The 22,632-nt window shown below is 36.0% G+C and overlaps 1 protein-coding gene across 2 annotated transcripts in view; it reads left to right on the top strand.

Annotated features, from left to right (window-relative positions):
- Positions 1-1,201: 1,201 nt before the first annotated feature.
- Positions 1,202-22,632, top strand: part of LOC126469948 (DAZ-associated protein 2-like) — a 45,311-nt gene continuing 23,880 nt past the window's right edge. For both annotated transcript variants that reach the window (XM_050097355.1, XM_050097356.1), the window contains exons 1-2: positions 1,202-1,357; positions 20,838-20,903. In XM_050097355.1, coding sequence (XP_049953312.1) covers positions 1,342-1,357; positions 20,838-20,903 — 82 coding nt within the window. In that variant the 5' untranslated portion in view covers positions 1,202-1,341. The remainder of the gene's footprint in view (positions 1,358-20,837; positions 20,904-22,632) is intronic.

Below are 22,632 nucleotides of genomic sequence, written 5' to 3'. Positions count from 1 at the left end.
ACTGATATCCCAGACTGTCTATGTATTAGGTTAGCCCACAAGTCCTGGCGTTCGTTTAATGAAAATTTTGCGTGAGAATTAAAATGTTTTGGCAAATCGTTTTATATTATTCTATGGATAGTTATATGCTCTCTATAATAATGTGTTTAGTTTTCTATGCAGATATACTTTCTGTTGTATTCAGGTCATTAATAGGAGTGTCAAGTCGACACAAAAGAGCATTTTGGTCACCTTCTGCAGTTTGCTTTTAATCGGGGTGCCAAAGGCATAGGAGTTGCTTGAGACATTTGTAAACAGTATGGCGAACAAGCGATGCCTCTTATGACAGCTCAAAATTCGTTTACTCAATTCAAAGACGGTAATTCATGCCTCAAAGACATGTAAAACCATCGAATCCAAGCAGTGAATGCGAAACTTTATGTCCACCAAATGCAAAGACTCAACAACGCTGTCCAACAAAAACGAACTCTCCCTTGGCATGGCTTTCTTCTGCAACACAACAGTGCCTTCATATCACCAAGGAAGCCATTCAGACGCTTGGCTGAGACTTGTTGTCACATCCTGCGTAATCTCCCGACTTGGAGCCTTGGGATTTCCAACTGTTCCGATCCCTCTCGAATTCATTACGTGGCGTTTCGCTTAATAATGACGTAGACTGAAGGCTTGGCTGGAGCATTTCTTCGAGTGAAAACCAGGAGATTTCTACCGTCGACGCACTGAACAGCTTGTTGAACGTTGGAACGAAGTTGTAAACAACGACTGAGAATATATTATTGATTATTTACCTGTCCGTTTCCTGTTTATTTTTGTTAAAAACGTTAAAAAAAGCCAATCCTTATGGGCCATTGCAATAGTTGCATACAAAATAGAATAGCATACAAAATCAACAAACAAATTAATTCACATATCTTTTACTACATACTAAAATATTATTGTAGAAATCGTAACAACAATGAACCGATTTGTATATTTGAAAGTAAAAACAGACAAAAAGCTAACCTAAACAACAGGATGAATGAGACAAATTTTATTTTTACCTCGTGAAATTAACGAAATTATTTAGTAATCATTTCGTTCTATTTATACTGAATCAAATAGAAAGAATGGTTATCAGTTTCACTTACAACGCAAACTACGCAAGTGCTGATGACGCCGCCTTTTCTTTTGTTTCTGATAACCGCCACGTAAGGCGCTGGTTGTTTTTCAGAGGTTCCATTGGGGTGTAGGAGTCGACAATTTGTTTGCATCTATGCATGTTTCGACTTTTTGTGCTGCCATTAAGCCATTTTAGAGGCAACTGAGTTCTGCACATTAGACGCGTTACTTTGTGATACCGAAATAATGTCTGACAAGAAAGGTAAGCAAAGAAAACTGAATATTTCAATGAGAATTAGAGATAATTCCGTTATATAACTTTATTGAGGAAATTGCAGATTTCATTATTAGGGAGTGTTACTTCTTACGTCTTACGATTATAATGTTATTAGTTCAGATCAATACTCATTGTAAGCGATTCAGACGGTAATCGATGTATATGCTGTAAGTTTGATTATTGTAATGAAATAAGAATTGCGTGTTTCACTGTATGAGATAATCAATACTTTGGGATAAACAAAATGGCCCCTAGGGTTATCCTGTCAAAAGATTAATTGTGTGTTCACTCCATTAATTATTGAGTCTTTTTATACTTTTCAGTGAGAGTTATCATATGTACTAATTATGTAATTTGTAAAAAGTCTTTCTAAGAGAAATCTTAACTCTTCAAATGAAATTAACAAAGCCTATTTGAAAGTGGCTTTTAGTGTTTCTTTTTCTTAAGCTCAACTTTACCATATTATTTCTGTTAGTGCTGCTTTTTGTTGTCTTTTTATTTCAGAGAGCTACTCTCGTGCACTAGGCGTATAAGTGCAGTTCATCAAATAGCCTACATGGCAAATTTGAACATGATCCCCGTGGGCTATCAACTTGAACAAAGAAAGAGATAATTATGCATTTTAAAAACAAAACTTTGTCCAGGGTAAACATTGTATAATTATTCCTTGCAGCTTTCCTGTTGTGGATGTTTCTTGGCGGGGATAATCTCGTTGGCCTGTTCTAGAAAAGTGGCAGCGTATTTAAACACAAAACGTATTCTTCTTCTACGTGTTATTCCGAACTGGCTGGCTGCTTGTCTTTATCATTCTCCTTCACTAGATCTCCTTAGTGTAGCAAATTGGAGTGCAAACGTCTGTTATATTTATTTTTCTTGTCAATATGTGAGACATTTTTGCATGGGTGGAATGCAGGAATAGACTAATGTCAGCATTTGAAGTCGTAAACTGCAGCAAGACTTTCGTTAATCTATACACTATTTTTCCATGGCTTCCATAATGAAGGTTGTGGTGAACAGTATGGCAACTGCAACTCGTGCTGCAGTATTTTGTGTTGAAGAAATATTTAAATATAAGTAGCAGTGATTTATTGAGCATTGCTGAACCTTGTGCTATTTCTGTTATCAGTGCCTAATATATTAGGTATTGGATAGCAAAGAGCACACAATTCTGGTAAAAGTTCAGAAACGTTTCAAGGCAAAATATTAGTGTAAAATTTTGGTAATCTTTATAGTACTTGATAAAGAACATAACAATGTAGTTGTACTGAACAAAACTATCATCTGTAAGATAAGTTCATCTTAAGTGTTGGTAGTCATTTTACATTCCTGTTGACCTTTTAAGCTTGAACAGAAAAACTCTTATTTTGTTGCAACTTTTTTAGATGCAATTTTACCTCCACAGTAATCCCTGGAGCCAGATAATGTAACTTTTCACAAATAAGTCACATTTCTATGTGAGATAATGTAGATTACAGAGCAATTAATCTAAAAGTTCTTTTTGTTGCCACCAACAGTCTTTATTAATGCTGGTAAGACAGATGGTTGTCCCTTACCAACGAAGCCACGTCTGTAATTTTTCCACCCCCGCTTCCCTTTCTACACTGCCACATCTTCTCATGGGTATGCTGATGTGGTTCATATGATCACAGTACAGTGACAACTATTGTTAGTGCTTTATAAGTAGAAAGATACCCATTTTCCTTTCATAGCTTATTCGTTGTCTTACAGATTTCATATATTTAATTTTGGATTGTGCAGCCACTTGAATTACTGTTTCAATCCTGTTGTTTCAGGCTTACTAAAATTAAGGCACATCTCTCAGCCAACTACACTTTGATTTGGTTAGGAATAATGAAATTATGTACAGGTTTCTCTCAAACTATCTGATGGTTGCTGCTGCCTTAAGTCTTGCATAACCACAGTGGGTATGATCACAACCTTTGCAGACGTGATTCCCATTTGTAAAATGAGTGTGCAATCCTTGTGTGGATTTTGTTACTGTAACAGCATACATGACTTTAAAATATGCCGTGTGTGTTTGTTATGGATTTTATGGTATATACTGGCACAGTGACAACCCATGTGATGATGATTGCTCTTCTTAAATCTTGTACATGGACTAACCTGTAATACATGTATGTGCCTACTATGGTTGTGTGAAACTTGTTATGGATGCCACCATCACATGTGCTTTTCACCACACTTGTCTGGAATAGATCAAGCTGTTTGTATAATTTCTATTATGTAGCTTAATATGCAAGGGGGTTGAATTATCCAATTGCTGCACAAAGATAGTGTTTAAATTCAAAAGACATCTCTATGGAAAAGACCTACTTTAAGAAATTTACAGTAGCTGTGGATCCATCCATAAAGGCTTTTGAAATTTTTCCACCTTTATCATTGAACTTAATTTCACATTTATCCCTCTGGGTCAAAACATTTACTTTTGCAGGCTGGTTTTTTACAATAGTAAGTCAGATGTAATTTTAAACATAAAATATTAGTTTGAGAGGGTAAATGTAGAAGTTATTGTGGATATAGTAAATGCTGTAGTACTGCCATTCTGCTTGGACCAATTAGGGAATTGGGACTTAGGCTGTGACATCTATTGATGTTCATTTTGATAACCTCTATTTCCTCGTTTTGGTTTGATATTAGGTAATGACAAAATGTCCCTGTCCAAATTTCATGTCATATATATGGGAGCAGCAAACAAAATTTAATAGATTGATGCTTTCTTTTTAGGGAAGATAGTGTGTTCTAGGATGTTGTCAGGTGTAGAAGTAACTTTGTGTGCTGAAGGGAAGAGTGTGAGGACTTACTGTTCATGTTTTACAGGGTGCTTCATATGTATCACATGCATACCTTCATAGTTAAAAAAACTCTAAATTGTTTGGTGTAATCGGCCAAGTAGTTACATAGTGCTGACAGAGTTGCATTGTTAAGTGCGACTCTGGTCAAAGCTGAGTTGCACTGTTCAGTCACTGGTCATCGTGACCATTTATATTCTTTCACTCTCGCTAATGAATTATCTTTAAAATGGGAACCATCACAAATTGATTTTTTAGTGCTAAGTAATGAGAAGTGCAAAAAATGTCTTGCTCTAGTTTCCATTTCCACACAGTGTGTGGCCACAAATTCAATTTTTGTTGGTCCAAGCAGGACTGTCTGCTTTATTACTCTGTGCCCTACTGATTTGGTTGTCAGATTGAGATATGACTGATTAAATAGTTGAAGAATGAGGAGAAACAAAGTTGCCACTGGGCGAGAGTAGAAATTTTAAGCCTGTTGTCAACCTTGGCATAGTTGAGGTAGAACACAAGTTTTAAAAAATTCTTTTAAAGAGGTGTTCACATTATTCTCCCTCTCTCAACATCCTAATTTAGGATTTGACTACTTCAGTGTAGAGATATAATTTTAAAGTTAAAAATTGCTAGAGATAGTATATCTCAGCTTTACTTAGTCAAGAGCTAACTTATTGGGGCAGTTCTGTATAGCTACATAACGTGGAAGAAGCCACTTTGAAGAAATACGTAATTTGGCACTTCTGGTTACATCACAAAGAATGTGGAACCTTTTATGTGGTCAAAAAACTGTGCTGTTTGGTTTAGAATAATAGTGGGGAAAATGCTTGAAACATAATTCAGTTTTTACTAGTTCATTTGTAATTTTCAAAATGTGATAAAGCAAGTAGTGTCCACAAATGAGTAGTCTAAAGATTTATATTGCACCTCAGAACATAATTTTTTTTTGTTTTGGAAAGAACCTTTGCTACTTGTTTGTTTACAGATAAGTCTGCTGTTTTGTTCACTTTGAAATCCTGCCACAGTATGGTAACATGACACGAGAAGAGACAAAATAAAATAGTGCAGCCTATTGATAAAGTGGAGTATTGCAACGTAATTTGTGGTGGCAGTGGAACAATCCAGTTAACTCCATCAACAGTCTGGATTGGCCTGACATGGTTGCCAACAACTAATTACTGTTTGATACTCCACTTTCAGTTGGCTGTGCAATTTTTCTTTGGCTCCTCTTGCGGAGTTCTGTAGTACTGTGGTGCAGCAATTTAGATTTGTTCCAGTGTCCTTACAATATTTCTTGTTGCTCATGTAGGAAATAGCATGCCATTGCCATAAATTTTTTTCTGAAAAAATTTAAGATGGTTGTGACCTGAATTTAACAGCTATTGTGATTATATATTCACTTCAAATTGCTAGTCTTTTTGAGATTGTTCTAGAAGATGAGATGTAAATTTAGGCAATTTGATAAGTTGGGTATGCTCAAAAATACTATGTAGGACTTGATTGTCTGCACATCTCCCATCAGTGTTAAAATTATCAGGTTATGAACTATGGGATGCTGTCTGAGAACGATCTAGTTTGGAAATCATGGAAAAATAGTAATATATAACAGTTGGTTAACTTGCAAATGCATAACTATTTCCTTTTAAAAGTCATCGCAGGTTTCATCATTTTGATTTGTACATGAAGTGGCAGAGTATCAATAATGCTATTGTTATTGATACTTCTTAAGAGCATATGCCAAATCTTTGTTCTCAGGTGGTCCATTGTTGGAACAAAAATGGTGCTGTTAATGGATTTTGTTTCATTCAGTCCCTGAAATGAAGACTCAAAAATTTGAAATTTGTGTTCTGCAATGCACACAACTGTTAGCAGTGACTGAACATCCTAAAGTTGTGTACATTTTAGTGAGGATTAATTGGGCAGGAGGGGTGTTTGCTTGCACTATACTAAAGACATTGTCAGTGTTACTTGTATAGATATTGTGGAAAAAAAATCTTTACAAGATCCATCACATGAGTAATCCTGATAAGCATGGGTAATGTTGATGCTATATTGCTTCTGGGAATTTCAGGATGTGAAAAATTGTAGTTGGGGAAATAAAAAAGGCATGGTATAATGACTCGTCTTATTCCCTGGGTATGGCTGTCTGTGCAGGTGTTGTATAATAAAATATGTGCCATGCATCTTGCTGCAGTTTACTTGACCTCAAAACTGCAATATTTATAAACACTGGATTTTTTGAGTATTGGCTTTTTTGCCATCACTCATCACATTGGTAGTATGTAGGATTTCATTTGTAGCACTGTCATTCCTGCATTCTGCAATGGATTTTGCTGTACAGTAGTTTTATGGGTTAATAAAGGAAGTGTCACAGTGGTGTTCTTTGGCACTTAAATTAAGGGTACATCCATTGGCAGAAACTTCAGAACTGATAAAAATGTTCATGCTATGCTTGCGAAATCCTTGAGAAACAAAATTCCCATATCCTTAACATTTCAAATCTTCCTTCAAGACTACCTATATTCATTGTTTCTCAGATTCCTTTTCAGAGACTCATGAAAACATTTTGCATTTATTTTTTTTAACTTTATTGTTCCTTATTTTTGCAGTTCGGTAAATGGTGGATTATCTGTCATAAGCAGTTGAGGTCATATAAATCTCAGTAGTCCTTGCACCAAGAGGTGACCATCTTTGTTAAGAATATTTGAGCAAATACATGATCTAACAAACCTGCATAGTAGTTGTTAGATTTGGTATGAGTTTCAAGGGAACAACAGTAAAAAAGTTCTGTACGCTACTTACTGTTGAACTGCTGCACTTGTCATGAAAATGTCCCACAGCATACAAGTTTGTGATAAATTATTGCATTCACATTACATGCATGCAGTGCTTGATAACATTGTTTGACTTTTTTAATATGGAACAGAAAATCCAGGGATGCTTGGGCACTTACTGTTGGTGGTAACTAGCTTGTAAATATATTTTACAAAATATCTTAACAGTTGATGGAAATTTCCAGCAATTTTCTGGTGATTATAGTTCTTTAATTTCTTTATTGTGCAGATCTGATGTTTTACATGTGAAAACAACTCTTGGTGATCTGCATGGCAGAAATGAAACATTTTTAAATATAATTTGCATTAGCAGCTAACAGATTTTTGTGTGAAATAATTTCACTGTTGTGCATTAATATTGCTTTAGGTAATTAGTTTGGCAGCTATATGAAATAGGTAGCAAGTTATTTTACCATAACAAACTTACTTGATGGCAGTTACAGCACTCCTTACTGGGGTGAAGTGGCCTGTGTCCTTTAGGCAATCTTTTGTTTTAGCACCGAACTTTTCCTTTGGCAAAGCAGTTATAATATTTTTGATTTCTCATTTTTTGCCAAAGATTCTTCACAGGAACTAAGCCCAATTTTTTGTGGGGAGGATGAGGGTGTTGAAAGAGCTGTAACTACTTAAGTGATGGTTTATTTGTGGATCTGTTCCTGGAAATTACACTATTAAGCCAATTTCTAGCTTGTTCTCTTATGCTTTTTATGAGCATATTGGAAAAATGAAGGCTTTGTTTCAGCTAGTGTAAAACAAATAACCCAACCATGAGGCCTTAATATTAACTCACTTCTGTATGAACAGATATCTGTGATGTTAGTAATGCGCATACTGTTGTGTGGTCAAGTGGTTGCCATCAAAGTGTAATTGTAATTCGCAGTAATGAAAGCATCATACGAATAATTGAAAAACTATCATTTTTGCCGAAATAGATTAAATTAGAACTAATTACAAGAAACTTTCTCCATATTTGAGGACAGGCCCTTTCGGTCAATTTAACATGATGGTACTAGATGTCAGTTTTGATTTGTAGTGATGTAATTTTGTTGATCATATGCATGCTAACAGAGATAAAACACTTTTTTGCCTCTGTATGGCATGACCATGATTACTGGTGATAAAACTGATCTGTAACATAGTCTAATATCTAGGTTAGGTTGAAAGGTGATAATTCAGTTGCTGTTAAAGCTAATGAATGAGACAAAGTATAACTGTAATAGTAGTTGGGCACACTTTATGCCAACTGGATGGCAGTGATTGTGTGTGCAAGTTTGATGTCATGGGCCAAAGAAGCTGGATGGTATTAGCAGATTGTATTTTTCTGCATTTTGCAAGTTTCATTGTTCATATAAACTGCATCCAATTGTATCTGATAGATCAGCTTTGTGATGAGCTGGTGCATGGTTCAACGATCTGAATTGTGATAGGTTGGTGCCACACAGTGGGAAAAGGGGCCCTTATCCCCAAAATACCTGTAGTGAAAAAAATTACTACATTCTACAAGTGTGCCCAATGTTACGTAAATTTTACATCTATAAAGTGCATAGCCTATAGTTGAGTTAACTCATATTTTATCATCAGTTGAAGCTGAGGTTAGTGTCCAGTTTCATTCCCCTTATGGAAGTGGGTCCCTCTAATTTTTAGCTATGTCATTGTTTTTGTTATGAAGGTCCTGTTTAAATATACTTGGGTGTAAAAAAAAAAAAAAAAAAAAAAAGTAAGACTGAAAGTTACTTTCACATGTCACTGCCAAGTAACATAGTAACTTGGCCCATATGTAGAAAGAACTGCTACAGTGTAGCACAGGAGAGAGGGAATACACCATCAGATAAACAGAAATGACCTTTATTCAGACTAATTACACTGAAGTGGCTAAAATTCATGATGGTCTCTTGAACATTAAAAAAGGTAGAGCATGGTTCTTAATAGGATGTATGATTTGTGATCACCATGAATGGCAGTGTGTGCTCTGCAACTTTCTTCCATGCTGGCCACAAGAGAAGATTAGTAAGGAGTTCTTACAATAGGATGTTCTCAACCAGTGCAGTCAATTGTTGGTAATGCTGCATGTGGAAGTTATGGAATGTCTCCCCAACACATCAAATACATGGTCAAAGTCACTAAATTTTGAACAGGGGTTGAAGACTTCACCCTGGTAAAAGCATTTGCCAAATGTATTCTCATGAAAAGAACTGCTCCACCTGTGCTGTTTGATGTGGCCTTGCATTGTCATTCATAAAAATGAAGTCGGGCTGATTGCATTGCTGAGTGTGTGCATGGGAAAGGAGTACAGTGTCACAGTAACATTGAATGGTGATTGTACTATTGTCTCACATCATAACACGTGGATGATGAAAATGATTGTTTGACAATAATGGATTCTCTCATATGGTGAGAGGTGGGAACATGTAATGCACCTAGGAACCTTGTTGAACGTGTTTGTTTTGGTGGTCCAGGTGTCACTGTGTGGAGGCATAATGTTGCCTGGAAATACCAATGTCCAAATCTTTGAACATGGTACACTCACCTGTCAATGTTATTGTGACACTGTACTCTTTCACAATGTGCATCTTTTTAGGGCATATTTGACCCAGACTTCATTTTTATGGATGAAAATGAACAGTGCAGGTGTAACAGCTCTTGAAGCAAGAACATGGTAAACAAATGGACTGGCCTGTCTGTTCCCCTGAATCAGATCCTGTCAAGCATGTGTGGGATGTGATGGGGAGGTGTACTGCAGCATATCCACATTCGCCAATGGCCAACTGTGTTAGTAGAGAAATGGTACTATGTTCCACAAAAACTCCTCACCAACCTCATTGCAAGCATGGGAGCACATTGCTGAGCATCCAGTGCCATCTTTTGTGATCATGCAAGCCCTTAAAACAATGTCCCACTTTCTGTAGTGTCTAGGGAACCATCATAAATTGTGGGGACTTCTGTATAATTGCTGTCTTTGAATAAAAGTTACTGCTGTTCATCTCATTGTGTATTCATTGTTTTCTGTACCATATTGCAGTTCTTTATATGTACGGTCCAAGTTCCATAGATTTGTTATGTGACAGTAATGCATTGTGTGAAAGTTACATTAAAGTTTTGCACACCAGTGTATCTCCAGTCCCTCGTAAGTATCTTGTCCTAATATGTAATTGGGTGCCAAGAGTAATAGACAACACAATTACATGAGCAAAAGTGAAAGCTTTTTAGATTTCTCACTTTTTGAAGCTTTAATTTGAACTCACTTATTTTTCTTTGGACATTAGAATTGCATCCTTTTTTACTTAAATATAAATCTGAACAGTTGTACTACCTCACATCTGCAGCTTTGTCATCAAATATGTTGCTCAGTGTTACCTTTACCTATGTGAGATCACAGTTGACTACCTAGGTGAGTGATGGCCGAAGAAGTTTTCCGCTTGGTGTTTTAAGCATATAAATTTCCATTATTCCTGGATTTTTGTGTGGATAGTATTGTGACTTCACTGGTTGTGGTGTGATGTAAATTTGAATAGCTGTTTGGTTGCTGGTGGCATAGTTTCATGGTAGTTAAGTCGTGCACTGTCTGTAACTGCAATATAAATATACTTGCTTATCAAGTTGTTCATAAGAGCATATTCAGAGGCATGCTGCATTTAAACTAATATGTGTATTGGAGAGCAGGGTTAGAAGTCAGGCAGTAATGAATGTGTAATTTAATTCTTAAAAATGGTTTGTCTTGAATGCTATCAGAAGTAAATTCCATACCTTCTATGTGGACATTAATTTGGTTGTGCACAAGCAGTGTTTCACAGCTGATTATTTAGACTTGCCATTTGTATTAAAATTGATTAGATGTCACAAATTTTTACTTCTAGCAAATAGTTATTTGGCCATTAGAGTGTGTGTGTGTGTGTGTGTGTGTGTGTGTGTGTGTGTGTGTGAGGTACATCTAATCAAAACTATACAAATGTTCACTTGAACTGCATAGTGTATTTACTTTGCTAATCCTAGTATACCCCATTCTCAAACTCCCCTTCCTGCCAAGAAATTTTTGATTCTCAGATAAGCTTGTGTTAGGGATATTGTGCCAAATTAAATAGGTTGAATAATCTCTTACATATTCTGTAGCCACACATTTGTTAATTTTGTTGTGGTTTTACTGGCCCAATTCACTAAATGTCAGATCTAATTTTGTTAGTTTCTAATTTCTACGTTATGGTGTAGTGGTAATCTCGTCCATCTTCATTCGGTGAATTGTGAAACTGCATATGTAATCTGTCATTAATGCCGATACAGTTAATTTTCATGAACCTTTGATCCTTTCTGTCCTTTCCAACTATCGCAAGCTGTTGAGATCTTCCAGGAACAATTAATACCTTAAGCTGTAATTTCAAGATGTCATATCAATTTTCTGTTCTTTCTGCCAATATCACAATAAATGATTTTATTTAATTGCTAGGCAGTTTGCATAATTGCTGTTTCTGTGAACTAATATTGTTTGTCTATTTGGCCAGTTCACGGTACTAATGTCAGAGATGATCTCCAGTTTTTGTGTTATAAGTTAGTTGACGCATGTTGTCTCAGTGTGTTATAGTGCTTTTTTGCACTTGTTTTTAATGCTGTGAAAGATATAGCTAACTTGTAGCAAGAGGAATGAGTCCTGACAGTTTGGAATCTTCGTCTTTGATAAACTATAGCTGCTTATCTCATATAAAAAAGTTAAAAATTTAAGATGTATAGCAGGCTGTTTGAGTGAAGATTCCACATTGCAGCACTGTTCAGCTTAGCAGTTTTATGTAATAACCAGTACCTACACAGATTAAAGATTGAAATTGTCAGTGTATTTCTTGAACAGAATGTTAGTGAAAATGGGGTACCTGATTTTGAACTGAATGTTAGTGAAAACAGGGTAGCTGTGGAAGAAATTTTCTTTAATCTGCTGTGAAGGACTGGTTTGTAATGATGTATTAACTGTAATTTGCATGCTATAATGCTTGTTAAAATATCTCATTTGATTAATAGTTAGTGGTGGACAGTGCATAATATACTTGGATTGGCTTTCATTTTATCAGTATGGAATGTAACTTTTAGTCATGTAAGATTTACATGAAATATTTAAAGTTTTAAATTTATTAGACAAATTTCCAGTTGGTCTCCTCAAGAACTTTTTCTTATAACTTTTTCTTGAACAATGTCGTGACTTAAGTCTGTATGGTGCTCACACACAGGAAGCATTGGAAATAATGTATTCCCAAATCACATTTGTGATAAATTCAAAGTGTCACAGGCAGTAAGTTTCTTTGTGCATAAATTGCCTTAAAATGTGAGAATTGTTTATTTTCTTGTTGCTAATGCTACTACATGGAGCCAAATATGATAGGACATATCTGAACATAATATACACATCTTACCTGCTATGGTGATCGCTAGTACCCCATGTTGTGGTACGGATTTCTGTACAGATGCTCAAGCTATTTTTTAGGGCCAAAACTTTTGTAATTCTGTAGGCAGATCATCATTTGAAGAGTCAGTTGAATAGTTAGTATTATATATTGGTCGGTTTCTGAGATGAATTTTGATGCATCTAGCTGCTTTAAATGTTTTTCTTTAGGATGGTATGTGGTCTCATTGCACAGGTAATACTATTTTCCAGCTGTGTAATGTTCATGACAGAATCTTTGAGGGCTATATCGTTTCATAAGAAGAGCAGTTTCCAGGTTTTGAAATGAAATGGGGAAACATTTTCTTTTTAAAACACTCAAAGCCAAAACTTTTTCATTGAGTGGAATTCAACTGGTGGGTATGTATGTTGACATAGACTTTCATCTTGAATCATCATCCCAGGTGTAATTTGTGATGCCAAAAAGAAGGCAGAGGGAGAGAGAAACTGCTCAGTTTGATGTCCCATATGTTATTCCTTTACATCCTGCTTTGGTACTATACACTTGATAGGCACAAAACTTGGACTTGTGCAGTCTTTTTTATTGCAGATTGTGGTCAGTGTTAACTTAACCTGTTGTATCTGAGTAACTTAAATTTGAGTAATAGCTAAAATTGTTCTTCAGTAAGCATGGCATGAGGAGGAAAATAATAAATTTCTTTCAAAGAACAGTTTTTATTGAGAAAAGTGTTGTAATTCTCAGACATTGATACCAAGGCATAATTTTTACATATGAAGTATAGCATTTCATGTGTGCTGCTAGATATGAAACCTCTTGAAGCAGTTGTTGGGGTTGTTGAAACAGTTACTCAAATTCTCACACATGGTGTGTGCATAACCTGTACATTAAAGGAATTTGCAACTAATCCACCTTTTAATCCATATTGGCTGATGACCAACTTGGTCCTGGTGTACAGGTTTTTGGTGGCAAACGCTGTAAGCATGTTTGTTTCTTTACTTGAACATCCTCTGAATCCCCTTGATTTTCAGCATCCAGGTGGTGTTATGTTTGTATTGCACAATACTTGTGCCAGATAAAGTGGGAATTCTTCTGAATTCGTTGTTTCCTCAGAAAACTTAATCTTCTCCTATGCACATTTGTATAGTAACCAGAAATTTCCTAGTCATGTAAGGGAAGTAGTGGAACATATGTACATGCCATCTTTTGCTCCTAGGAATATCTTCCCATAATACTGTTGATCAGATACACCCCACCTGTGTCAATTATATTCACCAACAATCTATGGCCTGTCAGTGGAAATATTTTTCGTAGTTTGTCATAGCATTGCACTTGTGATATAGGTGTTTCCTCTGCAAATGTTGATGCTAGACTTTTGCTATCTAACCCTCCAACCAACCATAGAAACATTTACTCCACAGATTGTGGATGTCGGCTGGACACTTAACCAAATATATATGTTCCTTTAAACTATAATTGAGGAAGCTACTATATTTGGTTCTCTCTGAAATTCTCTTTGCCTGTTTAACTTCAAACTTGTAAGCAAACCCAAATGCACTGCTGAGCTTAAAGCTCCTTTTATAACACCACTTGTGTGGTTGTTTGTGTAGCATGTAATGTTTTTTGCTGTCGATTTTGTGAAAAGCATTTGTTCTTGTTAAACAGTCAGATACTTGTCAAGATTCATGTTACCAAATGCTTCATTGAGTTTGCCACAGGCTTAGTCTGAACAATCCCACATCAGTCTGTAGCATGAAGATGTTATTTGCACAGTGGTGCATTTCTAAAACATAGAAATAACTTCACTTATATACATAAAACAGTATCATTTTCCAGATGTATCTATCAGAATGTATAAAATAGGACACTAGTTAAATATAGTGTCAGTTAAGTCTTGCACAACACTTCTTTTAGATATTTTGCATGTAAAAAAACCTGACACCAGATAACTTGTATCCATGGAAAACAGTTTACGAATACTTGCAGCAGATATATTTGATGTAGTCTCTGAGAATGTTGGAACACTGCAAATTTTATGGTATAAGATGAGAAAAAATTATGTATGGTGATTAAATGGTATGTTGCAGAAATGCATTGTGGTGATACAAAGGGTTAAGTGTCCTGTTTGCTAGGCCCACAGCAGGTTCAGTTCCTACTGTCACTTATGATGTGCTGTGATAAGAATATAACTGTAGACAGAGCGTAAGTGTTGAAGTATGCATAAGGTGCATGGTGGGGTAGTGCACAGTAGCAAATACTAGCCTACCATGTGACAAACCAACCAATATCATTTTACTGTACCTGTCTGGAATGTGCTTCAGGTAGTGGGCTGAACATTAAGCACTGATTTTTTTGTTGGTGTATAAGGTTATAGCTATTTGGCCACTGCAGTGTTTATGACTGACACAAAGGAAAAAGACAAAGTATTGTGCTAGTAACTATATAACAGTGATTTAATTTGAACAAGTTTTTTGAAAGAATGTCTGATTCAGTTACCAGTGAGAACATTTGAAGAGTGTAGTGTGGAAGAGAAAGCAGTACATTGGCACTGCCATCAAATATTGTGCATTTGCTGCCTTGAGTGCACGTTGTCTTAGTGGATCATCTTGCCTTGGTCTTTGAATACTTTCTGTTGGTAAGGTCATCTGTAGCTGTTAAAGTGCTCCAATTTGAGACAATGCTAGAATAGGTGGTGTAGTTAAGGACATCCTAATTGATAAAAGCAGAAACCATTACTACCTAGCTGTAAATAGACTGCAGCATTCTCACTAGATTGTCAGAATCTGTGTGTGTGTGTGTGTGTGTGTGTGTGTGTGTGTGTGTAGTATTTATAAATGTGAAAAATTTATATTCCTAACAGGTTCCATAAGCCATCACTAATCAGTATTACATTAGCAAATTGAGTGTAATGCAGATAGCTTATTCGGAACTCAAAAAGTATTATCTAATGGAAAAATTTGTTTGTGCAGACCTTCAGTCAGGACAAAATCTCTGAAAGCTTCTTTGATGTACTGCAACAAGTAAACGCAATAGAGAAGGCATTAGCTCATCTGTAATTGATTCATACATGGTGGTACACGCAAATCAGTACAGAGAATTTATTGTGTGTGTGTGTGTGTGTGTGTGTGTGTGTGTGTGTGTGTGTTGGGGGGTGGGGGTTTCTACACTGATAAAAGTATATGGCCACACATCAACCAACCACAGGGTGAGTTTAATTTCCTATTTCTTTAATTACCTGCAGGTGTAAATTATAATTAATGGAAACTATAAAACAGTATCTCAAAAGTTTAAAATTTCAGGTGTTTTATTGGAGCTTTTAGTGATGTAAGGTGTTAGATTTAGGCTAGGTGTCCGTGTGATCTATCATCAAATTATTGTACTAGATTTCCTGTAAAAATGTGCTGTTCTTTTTGAAGTGCTGCACTGTCGATGTAGGTACTAAGTGTTGCATTATTCATCAAATTTGTCATTCATTGCCATGTAGAGAATAAACTTCCAAAGAAGGACAGGACCATATGAACTCTCAGCAGATTCCATTGTTGGTACAAATCAGCTTATTATACTTTATTCACTATACAGTCTTATAAACCTACTCTTCGGCTATACCATGCCAAAATGGTTAAATTTAGGAAAAAGTTCCTGCAGGATCATTACAGATTTTAATGAAATTTTGTGTGAACATTCGCACATGTACCCAATAAACATTGCTAAAGTTCTACTTTTGCCAATTTAATACTTGCAGAGATAGTCATTTGTTTGACCTCATAGCACAGTTATCAGCAGTGCAGCCATGAGTTTTCGGCAAATGTCAGACATCGCTGGCAAGATTTTCTTGAGAGAAATAAAATTAGGCCATCTTATTAAATTTTTTGCACTCTTAAGTGAATAATAAAAAAATTCGTGAGAGATTTGCATATGGATAATTTAAAGCAAAGTATGCTGAAAAGTATGACTGCGAAGTCTTTCTCGACAAGGAGGTTGTACCAAAAAAGTGGAAGCCTCACCGGTCCACGACAGTCAGTTTTACCCCTGACGAAGATGATTGACAGCTCGGGATTTGATCCAAATTTAACACGGCAGGTAAACTGAGAACTATTTCTGCTATGCCGAAAAGAATAGATGATTAGAAAAATGTGAAGTTTTTTATATCTCTGGAAGTAATTGTGGGATACTTTGCATGAGATAGCTCACCGATACAAGATCTTAGAATATAAATTTTCCTATTGCTTTCCAGTAGTGTACAATGTGAGGGCAGGAAAATAAATTTTTGTAAAAAATGCTGAAAAGGGCTTTTGGCCCCCATTTACAAAAAATCTTATGCAAACTTTCTAAAACCATTTTCATCGGAAAGACCATGTTCTAAATCACCTAAGACTATTTGGTTTTGTAATGGAAACATCTAATGCCCAAACCCATAACAAGGTGGAGGTGCATTGAAAATGGGCCTTTATCCCACTGGTACTTGAATTACATCTGACATATTTCATTATAATCTATAATTGTTTAGTACTCTGTGAAAGTATCAAAAAGACCACTTGGCATGGAATGACCCTCTTAAGTCTTAGTGCAGTGTGCAGTCTGACATTAAGCAGAAATTGACACTCGGAAGTGTAGCAGATGGCTTACGGACAGCATCCAGGCCATTAATACAGTAAACACTTGCTGTACAGTCATTGCATTACAAATGGGTGCTAATGTTGCATTATTTGTTGAGAAGGCCTAGAAGATTACTTTTATCAGATTAACTTACTCAGTTTTTGACAGTCTTTTAGTAATCAGTGCACTTAATGTAGTAAGTTGTGGATGTCAACATTTCATTAATTTTCATGTCAATGTGAAATAGGTAATGAGATGTCAGGAATTAAATTTACTGTACATGTTACTCCTGAACGCTTTGACTGTGTGGGAACTCTGCAAGTCGACCCATACTTGTTTTTCAGTTACTGCAGATGCTGTTGGTGTAATATGTGCAGTGTTACACATCATTGTCTACACTGTGTGTTAAGGTTTTCTGTAAGCTGATACTTCTCCTTCCTGCCCCCCCCCCCCCTCTCTCTCTCTCTCTCTCTCTCTGCCTGCTCCCCCCCCCCCCCCTCTCTCTCTCTCTCTCTCTCTATATCTCTCTCTCTCTCTCTCTCTGCCCCCTCTCCCCGTTGAATTTGTCCTTTGCATTTTGTGTATCACTTGACGCAACCCTTCAAGGTGTTAACTTTGTTGCTTTAAGTTGTGTTGACCTTGGTGTAAGTGGAACAAGATATACTTTATTGGGAAGTTGACGCTGTCTATTTCAGGCAGTGTGTTACATTGCCCTTACATCATTTTTGCTTTCACCATCTTGGCTGGTATTTTGGTTCTGTTACCTCAGTTTTTACATAAATTCTCAGTTTACTGGGACAGCAGTAGTGTAACACTTCATTTTTCTTATTTTTCCTTTCTGTGTACTTCAATTATTCTACTTACCTCTAGTTTTCTTTTCACTATGTTTCTCCACTAGAGCATGTGATAGCAAGATGTTCTGCCAAAAGTATTTTTCCTTATGCTACCCTTGTCTTTCTCCTGGCTGCTACACCTGGACTGCTATGTCTCTACCTTCGTGATTTAATTTCTAAGTGATATGTGTAGAATTTTTCTATGCATTCAATGTTCTTGACCAAATAGAAGTTTCTCCATTGCCTTTCTCATAGTTTTGAAGATTTCCACATTATCACTTGCTCATCCAAAAATTTCTTTGTTAGATTACTATCATGTTCATTGTTTTCTTAAATGTCTGTTGTCCATTTCTGCATTAGGTTCCTGAAACCTATAAGGATGACTGTTAACTTCCTGTATTCCAAAGTCCATATTCTCCAGTATTACTGCAATGCTCAAATGAGTTACAGTGTGTTGAAAGAATAATAGAAATATATTGTTGGGCAACATGGGTTAGGTTGTAGATTGCTTTCTTTCATGGTGGTATCTGAAGAGTTTTCAGTGCTATGAAAGCAGGAATAGTTAAAATTACTGCCATTGTGGAAGACAAAAGCAGGTTTTTCAGTGATAACTTTAGACTTGATTGAATTCCCCTGGTATTTTGAAATGGTTCTGGTCTTTCTGAATATTAGGACAAAATGGTTTGCAATTGAAACTGTTTTTGTGAAGAGAAACATGGATGTTTGTCTTAAAATTTAACACTGCTGTAAACTAGTGCAAAACAGTATCTGCTTCAGTAGTCATTGTGGGTTATAGTTAATAAAGTTGAAGCCATACCTGAGTGACAAGTATTGCATGTTTCAATGGTATCTTTGCCATTATATGCGGTGGTTAGTTTCAAGGAACTCTGAGAACAGTGTGAGCAAAAGTTTCTGCAAAGAAAGAAGGCAATTGTTAAAATGGTGCTGTATGAAACTATTCTGGATTAAAAGTATTTTAAATGGTGCATGTTTATTATGAGCTTAACTGCAGGATTTATTTTATATGTAATACATTCCATGTGAATGTGTTGCACTCCTGCAGTTCTGTGTCTGATGTTGGTATTACATTATGTAAAACACCATGTTGAACACATACATATTTACAACATTTGGGTGATTTTTATCAAGTTAGAATGTTTGTCATATGTATAAAAATGTTTTGTTCTCTCTCTCTCTCTCTCTCTCTCTTCCCCCCCCCCCCCCCTCTCTCTCTCTCTCTCTCTCTCTCTCTCTCTCTCTGTCTCTCTCTCTCTCTCCCTCCCTCCCTCCCTCCCTCCCTCCCTCCCTCCCTCCCCCTCCCTCTCCCGTCTTCAGTTGCCATTAAGAAGCTAATACTGCTGTGCACTATTGACGAAAGATGATTTCAACTAGTTCACTGTGTCATGTTTACAGACACTAGTTGACTAGTAATTAAAACCCACATTATTAATAAATCTTCAAAATTCTGACTTGTAAAGAGACCTCTGGAATTTTCTAAATCTGTTACTAGACATAATAAATGCACCTTAATATTTCATGTAATGCTTGGAATTTGAAACTTTTCAGACATTTGGTTTGCAATTGTATTATATAATTGGTATATTTGTTTTCTTTGTAAATATTTTATAGTCTATAAGTTAATGCAAGTATGCATGCACTTGCATGTGTAAATGCGCAGGTACAGACACACACACACACACACACACACACACACACACACACACACACACACACACACACACACACACAGAGACAGACAGACAGAGCGCGAGCATGTATCCCAGTGTTCATATACAAATATAGATATAACATGCATGTTCAAAACTTGCTTTGCATCAATGTGTTTCTGTGTTGCTATTGGTTAGGTGTACTCTTGCAGTGCATAGCATGTTAGTTTAGTTGCATGACAAGCATTTTATTTTGAATTTTAAGACTTAAAGTTGTGGAAGTTTAAAAAGCATGCTTTTTGGGATGAGCTTTGTTTTTTTTGTGTGGGGTCCATCTAGTTTGTGTACATTTTTAATTTTGGTGTGGGCTGTAGAAATTGACCTTTAATTTTTGAAAGTTGATTAATTTTTGTGTAATTGAACAAAGCAATGTGAGTTGTATTCTGCACCTAGATGTTTCATGTATACTATTTCTGTTTTGAACATGTTTATGTAATATTAAGATTTTATTTTATCTTTGATATCCCCTTTTCATCAGTTTTCAGTGTTAAACATAATTTTCCATATTAGCATTGTAAAGAACAATTTTGAACTCTTGAAATGTCCTGGTAAGATTCTTGAATATTCTGGCAGCAGAATTAAGCTTAATGTTTTAATTTCCTTTTTTTGTCATATAATGTTAGTACAATGCTGGAAAGAACTTTGTGGTAGAATGTTCTATGTAATTTTTCCTGTCAGATTGTAACCAGGAGTCACTAACTGAAAACTTCTTTGGAAAAGAGAAGTAGGCCACTATTTACAGTAGATTGACAAGGCTGACAAATTGGTAATATGATGACTGCCTTTGCAAATTTGGTCAGGTATAGATAAATGTGTAATTTTTGAGAATAGTGAGCTGCTTATTTTTCATGCCACTTTGTTTTGCAAGTTGATGTGAAAACACACGGAGCTACTTCGAAACATATTGACAGCCTTGTTGAAACTGTTTGTCTGGTGAGGGCCTGTTTCTCTTCTCCTGTTACTACTTACTAAGGTGACAATAGGAATACTTTTTAAAGATAAAATACTGCCAGAAATTAGTGTCAGTTAGATTGGTGAGAAATTATCAGCTTTTGTTTAAAATTACCAGGACATTGTTTCCAAAATTTAGGCAAAGCATTACTTGTATAAGACGACTTAGATTTGAAACTTTCAAAATTTTGCAAAGTGATAGTGTTAGGTGTCCATAATTACTTTCCCTCACCATGTCTGACAAAACTGGAAGTAGTTGTGTAACAAAGCGTTATTATTGCTTTGGTCAGCTACTTACATACTATAAATGTGTATTTCAATAAGGACTGGTTTGTGTTGCAGCTTACCCTGTTGCAGGACAGCCACCAGCAGGTTATGTACCAGCACCTCCACCTGGTACTTATGGAGGTAAGAAAAGCTAACATGTGGTGCTTGGGGAAGGGGGGGGAGGAGGAGGAGGAGGAGGGGGGGATGCATATTACATATTTGGAGATGTCTGGTCTAGTTTATGGAACTTAGGGATTCCATATAGCAGTCCCTTAACCACACACATCAAAATAATTTACCATACTGTATATCTGCTGTGTAAGAGTGCTGATGTTGAAAAACTAAAACAGTAATTGTTGTATGGTAAAACTACTATTCAAACAGTAGAGTGCAGTTACCAAAATAAATTCTCTTGAAGTTGAGTGAAGACCATAGTTAAAACTGAACTCTTATTTGAGGAATGGAATTAAAATACCCACCTGTGTACAATCATTTGATTTTCCCTAAATCACTGAAGGCAAATCCTGTTAGTTCCGAAAGGCTGTAGCTGACTTGCTTCAGCATGTTAGTCTGGACTTATGCTTAGTTGTTTCAGTTGAGATATTAAAAACTGTATCCTTCCTTTATATATTATACTGAACTTCAGCAGCTACCTGTTAAAAATTCAGTGCACGTAATAGAACTGATTATTGGTAGTTACCGGTGTTCTATGGGGGTTGTCGTTACTCCAGACAGTGACATAACTGTTGAATGATAAGAATTTATTGTAAACATTGGTGAAGTTGTGCAGTACACAGAAAGATGACATCTTTCAGGTTTCTTTATTGCCCATTCATAATATGGAAAATTTGGAATCAAAATTTTAATATTAAGTGATAAACATTCAGATTTATATCAGTGCAACGAATGTCCGGTCAAGCAGACAATAGTCTTATGATACTAGTTTAATTAACCCTTCACTGCTGTGGATGTGTATTTACATCCTGCTGCGCATTTCCCCGGATGCTGTGGACTTCGGTAGGTGTGCTGCTTGTGTTACCCTACAGTTCTATGGATTAAGTCACCAACGTCTTATTGCTCCAGACGAGTTACTTCCGTATTGCGTTGAATGAAGAAGTTGAGAGTATTTATCGTACAACATATGCACCTCACTTTGTATTAAATGTTTGCAAAAAACCTCATTTCAACTCTTGAATAGTTTGAATAGTTTGAGATGACAATTATGACCACATGATTCATGATGCGCGAGGGCGTGAATAAGTGTCGTGTGTGTCAGTCATATATAAAATGCAGAATGAAATGAGGTTTCATTGTACGCTCAATTTTAAATAAATCTCATGTCAACCATACGCAAAGTTGACTGAATGCATTTTTATCTCTGCAGACTCTTCAAAATTTTGTGCAATGTTTTATTTCGATGCAATTAAGTATGACGTATAACAAGACAGTTCTTTGAGTGAAGATATTGAGCTGTAAGATGAGCAAAAATAAAATTGTTTTTCACCTAATTGTTTCTGAAAAATCGGATTATAAGTATTTGTTATTGGCTGGAATGCTTTCTATTAGCGAGGAATGCTGAGAGCATGTATGTAGCAGTGAAAGTGTTAGTATTATGTTCTGTCTTGAGAGACAACTGTCAGACTGATAGTATGTCATAGAAGTGCACTTGTAAGATGTTTGCTTATTATAAAATTTGGCAATATCGAGGTTTATTGCACGTTAATCTTAACTGTTAACGTTTCATCATTGTCTGTGGAAAATTACATAGTGTATGCAGAAACATAACTTTGTGAGTTCTGCGACCACTGTGAATGACTTGTCTGATTTGCTTTCAAATTTGTGCAGCTAACAACTTTATTGCAAAGTATTT

This window comes from Schistocerca serialis, chromosome 3 (genome assembly GCF_023864345.2).
Source record: "Schistocerca serialis cubense isolate TAMUIC-IGC-003099 chromosome 3, iqSchSeri2.2, whole genome shotgun sequence".
NCBI classification, from domain to species: Eukaryota; Metazoa; Arthropoda; class Insecta; order Orthoptera; family Acrididae; genus Schistocerca; species Schistocerca serialis.
Note: the sequence above shows the minus strand (reverse complement) of the source record. Positions and strands in the feature narration are given on the sequence as shown.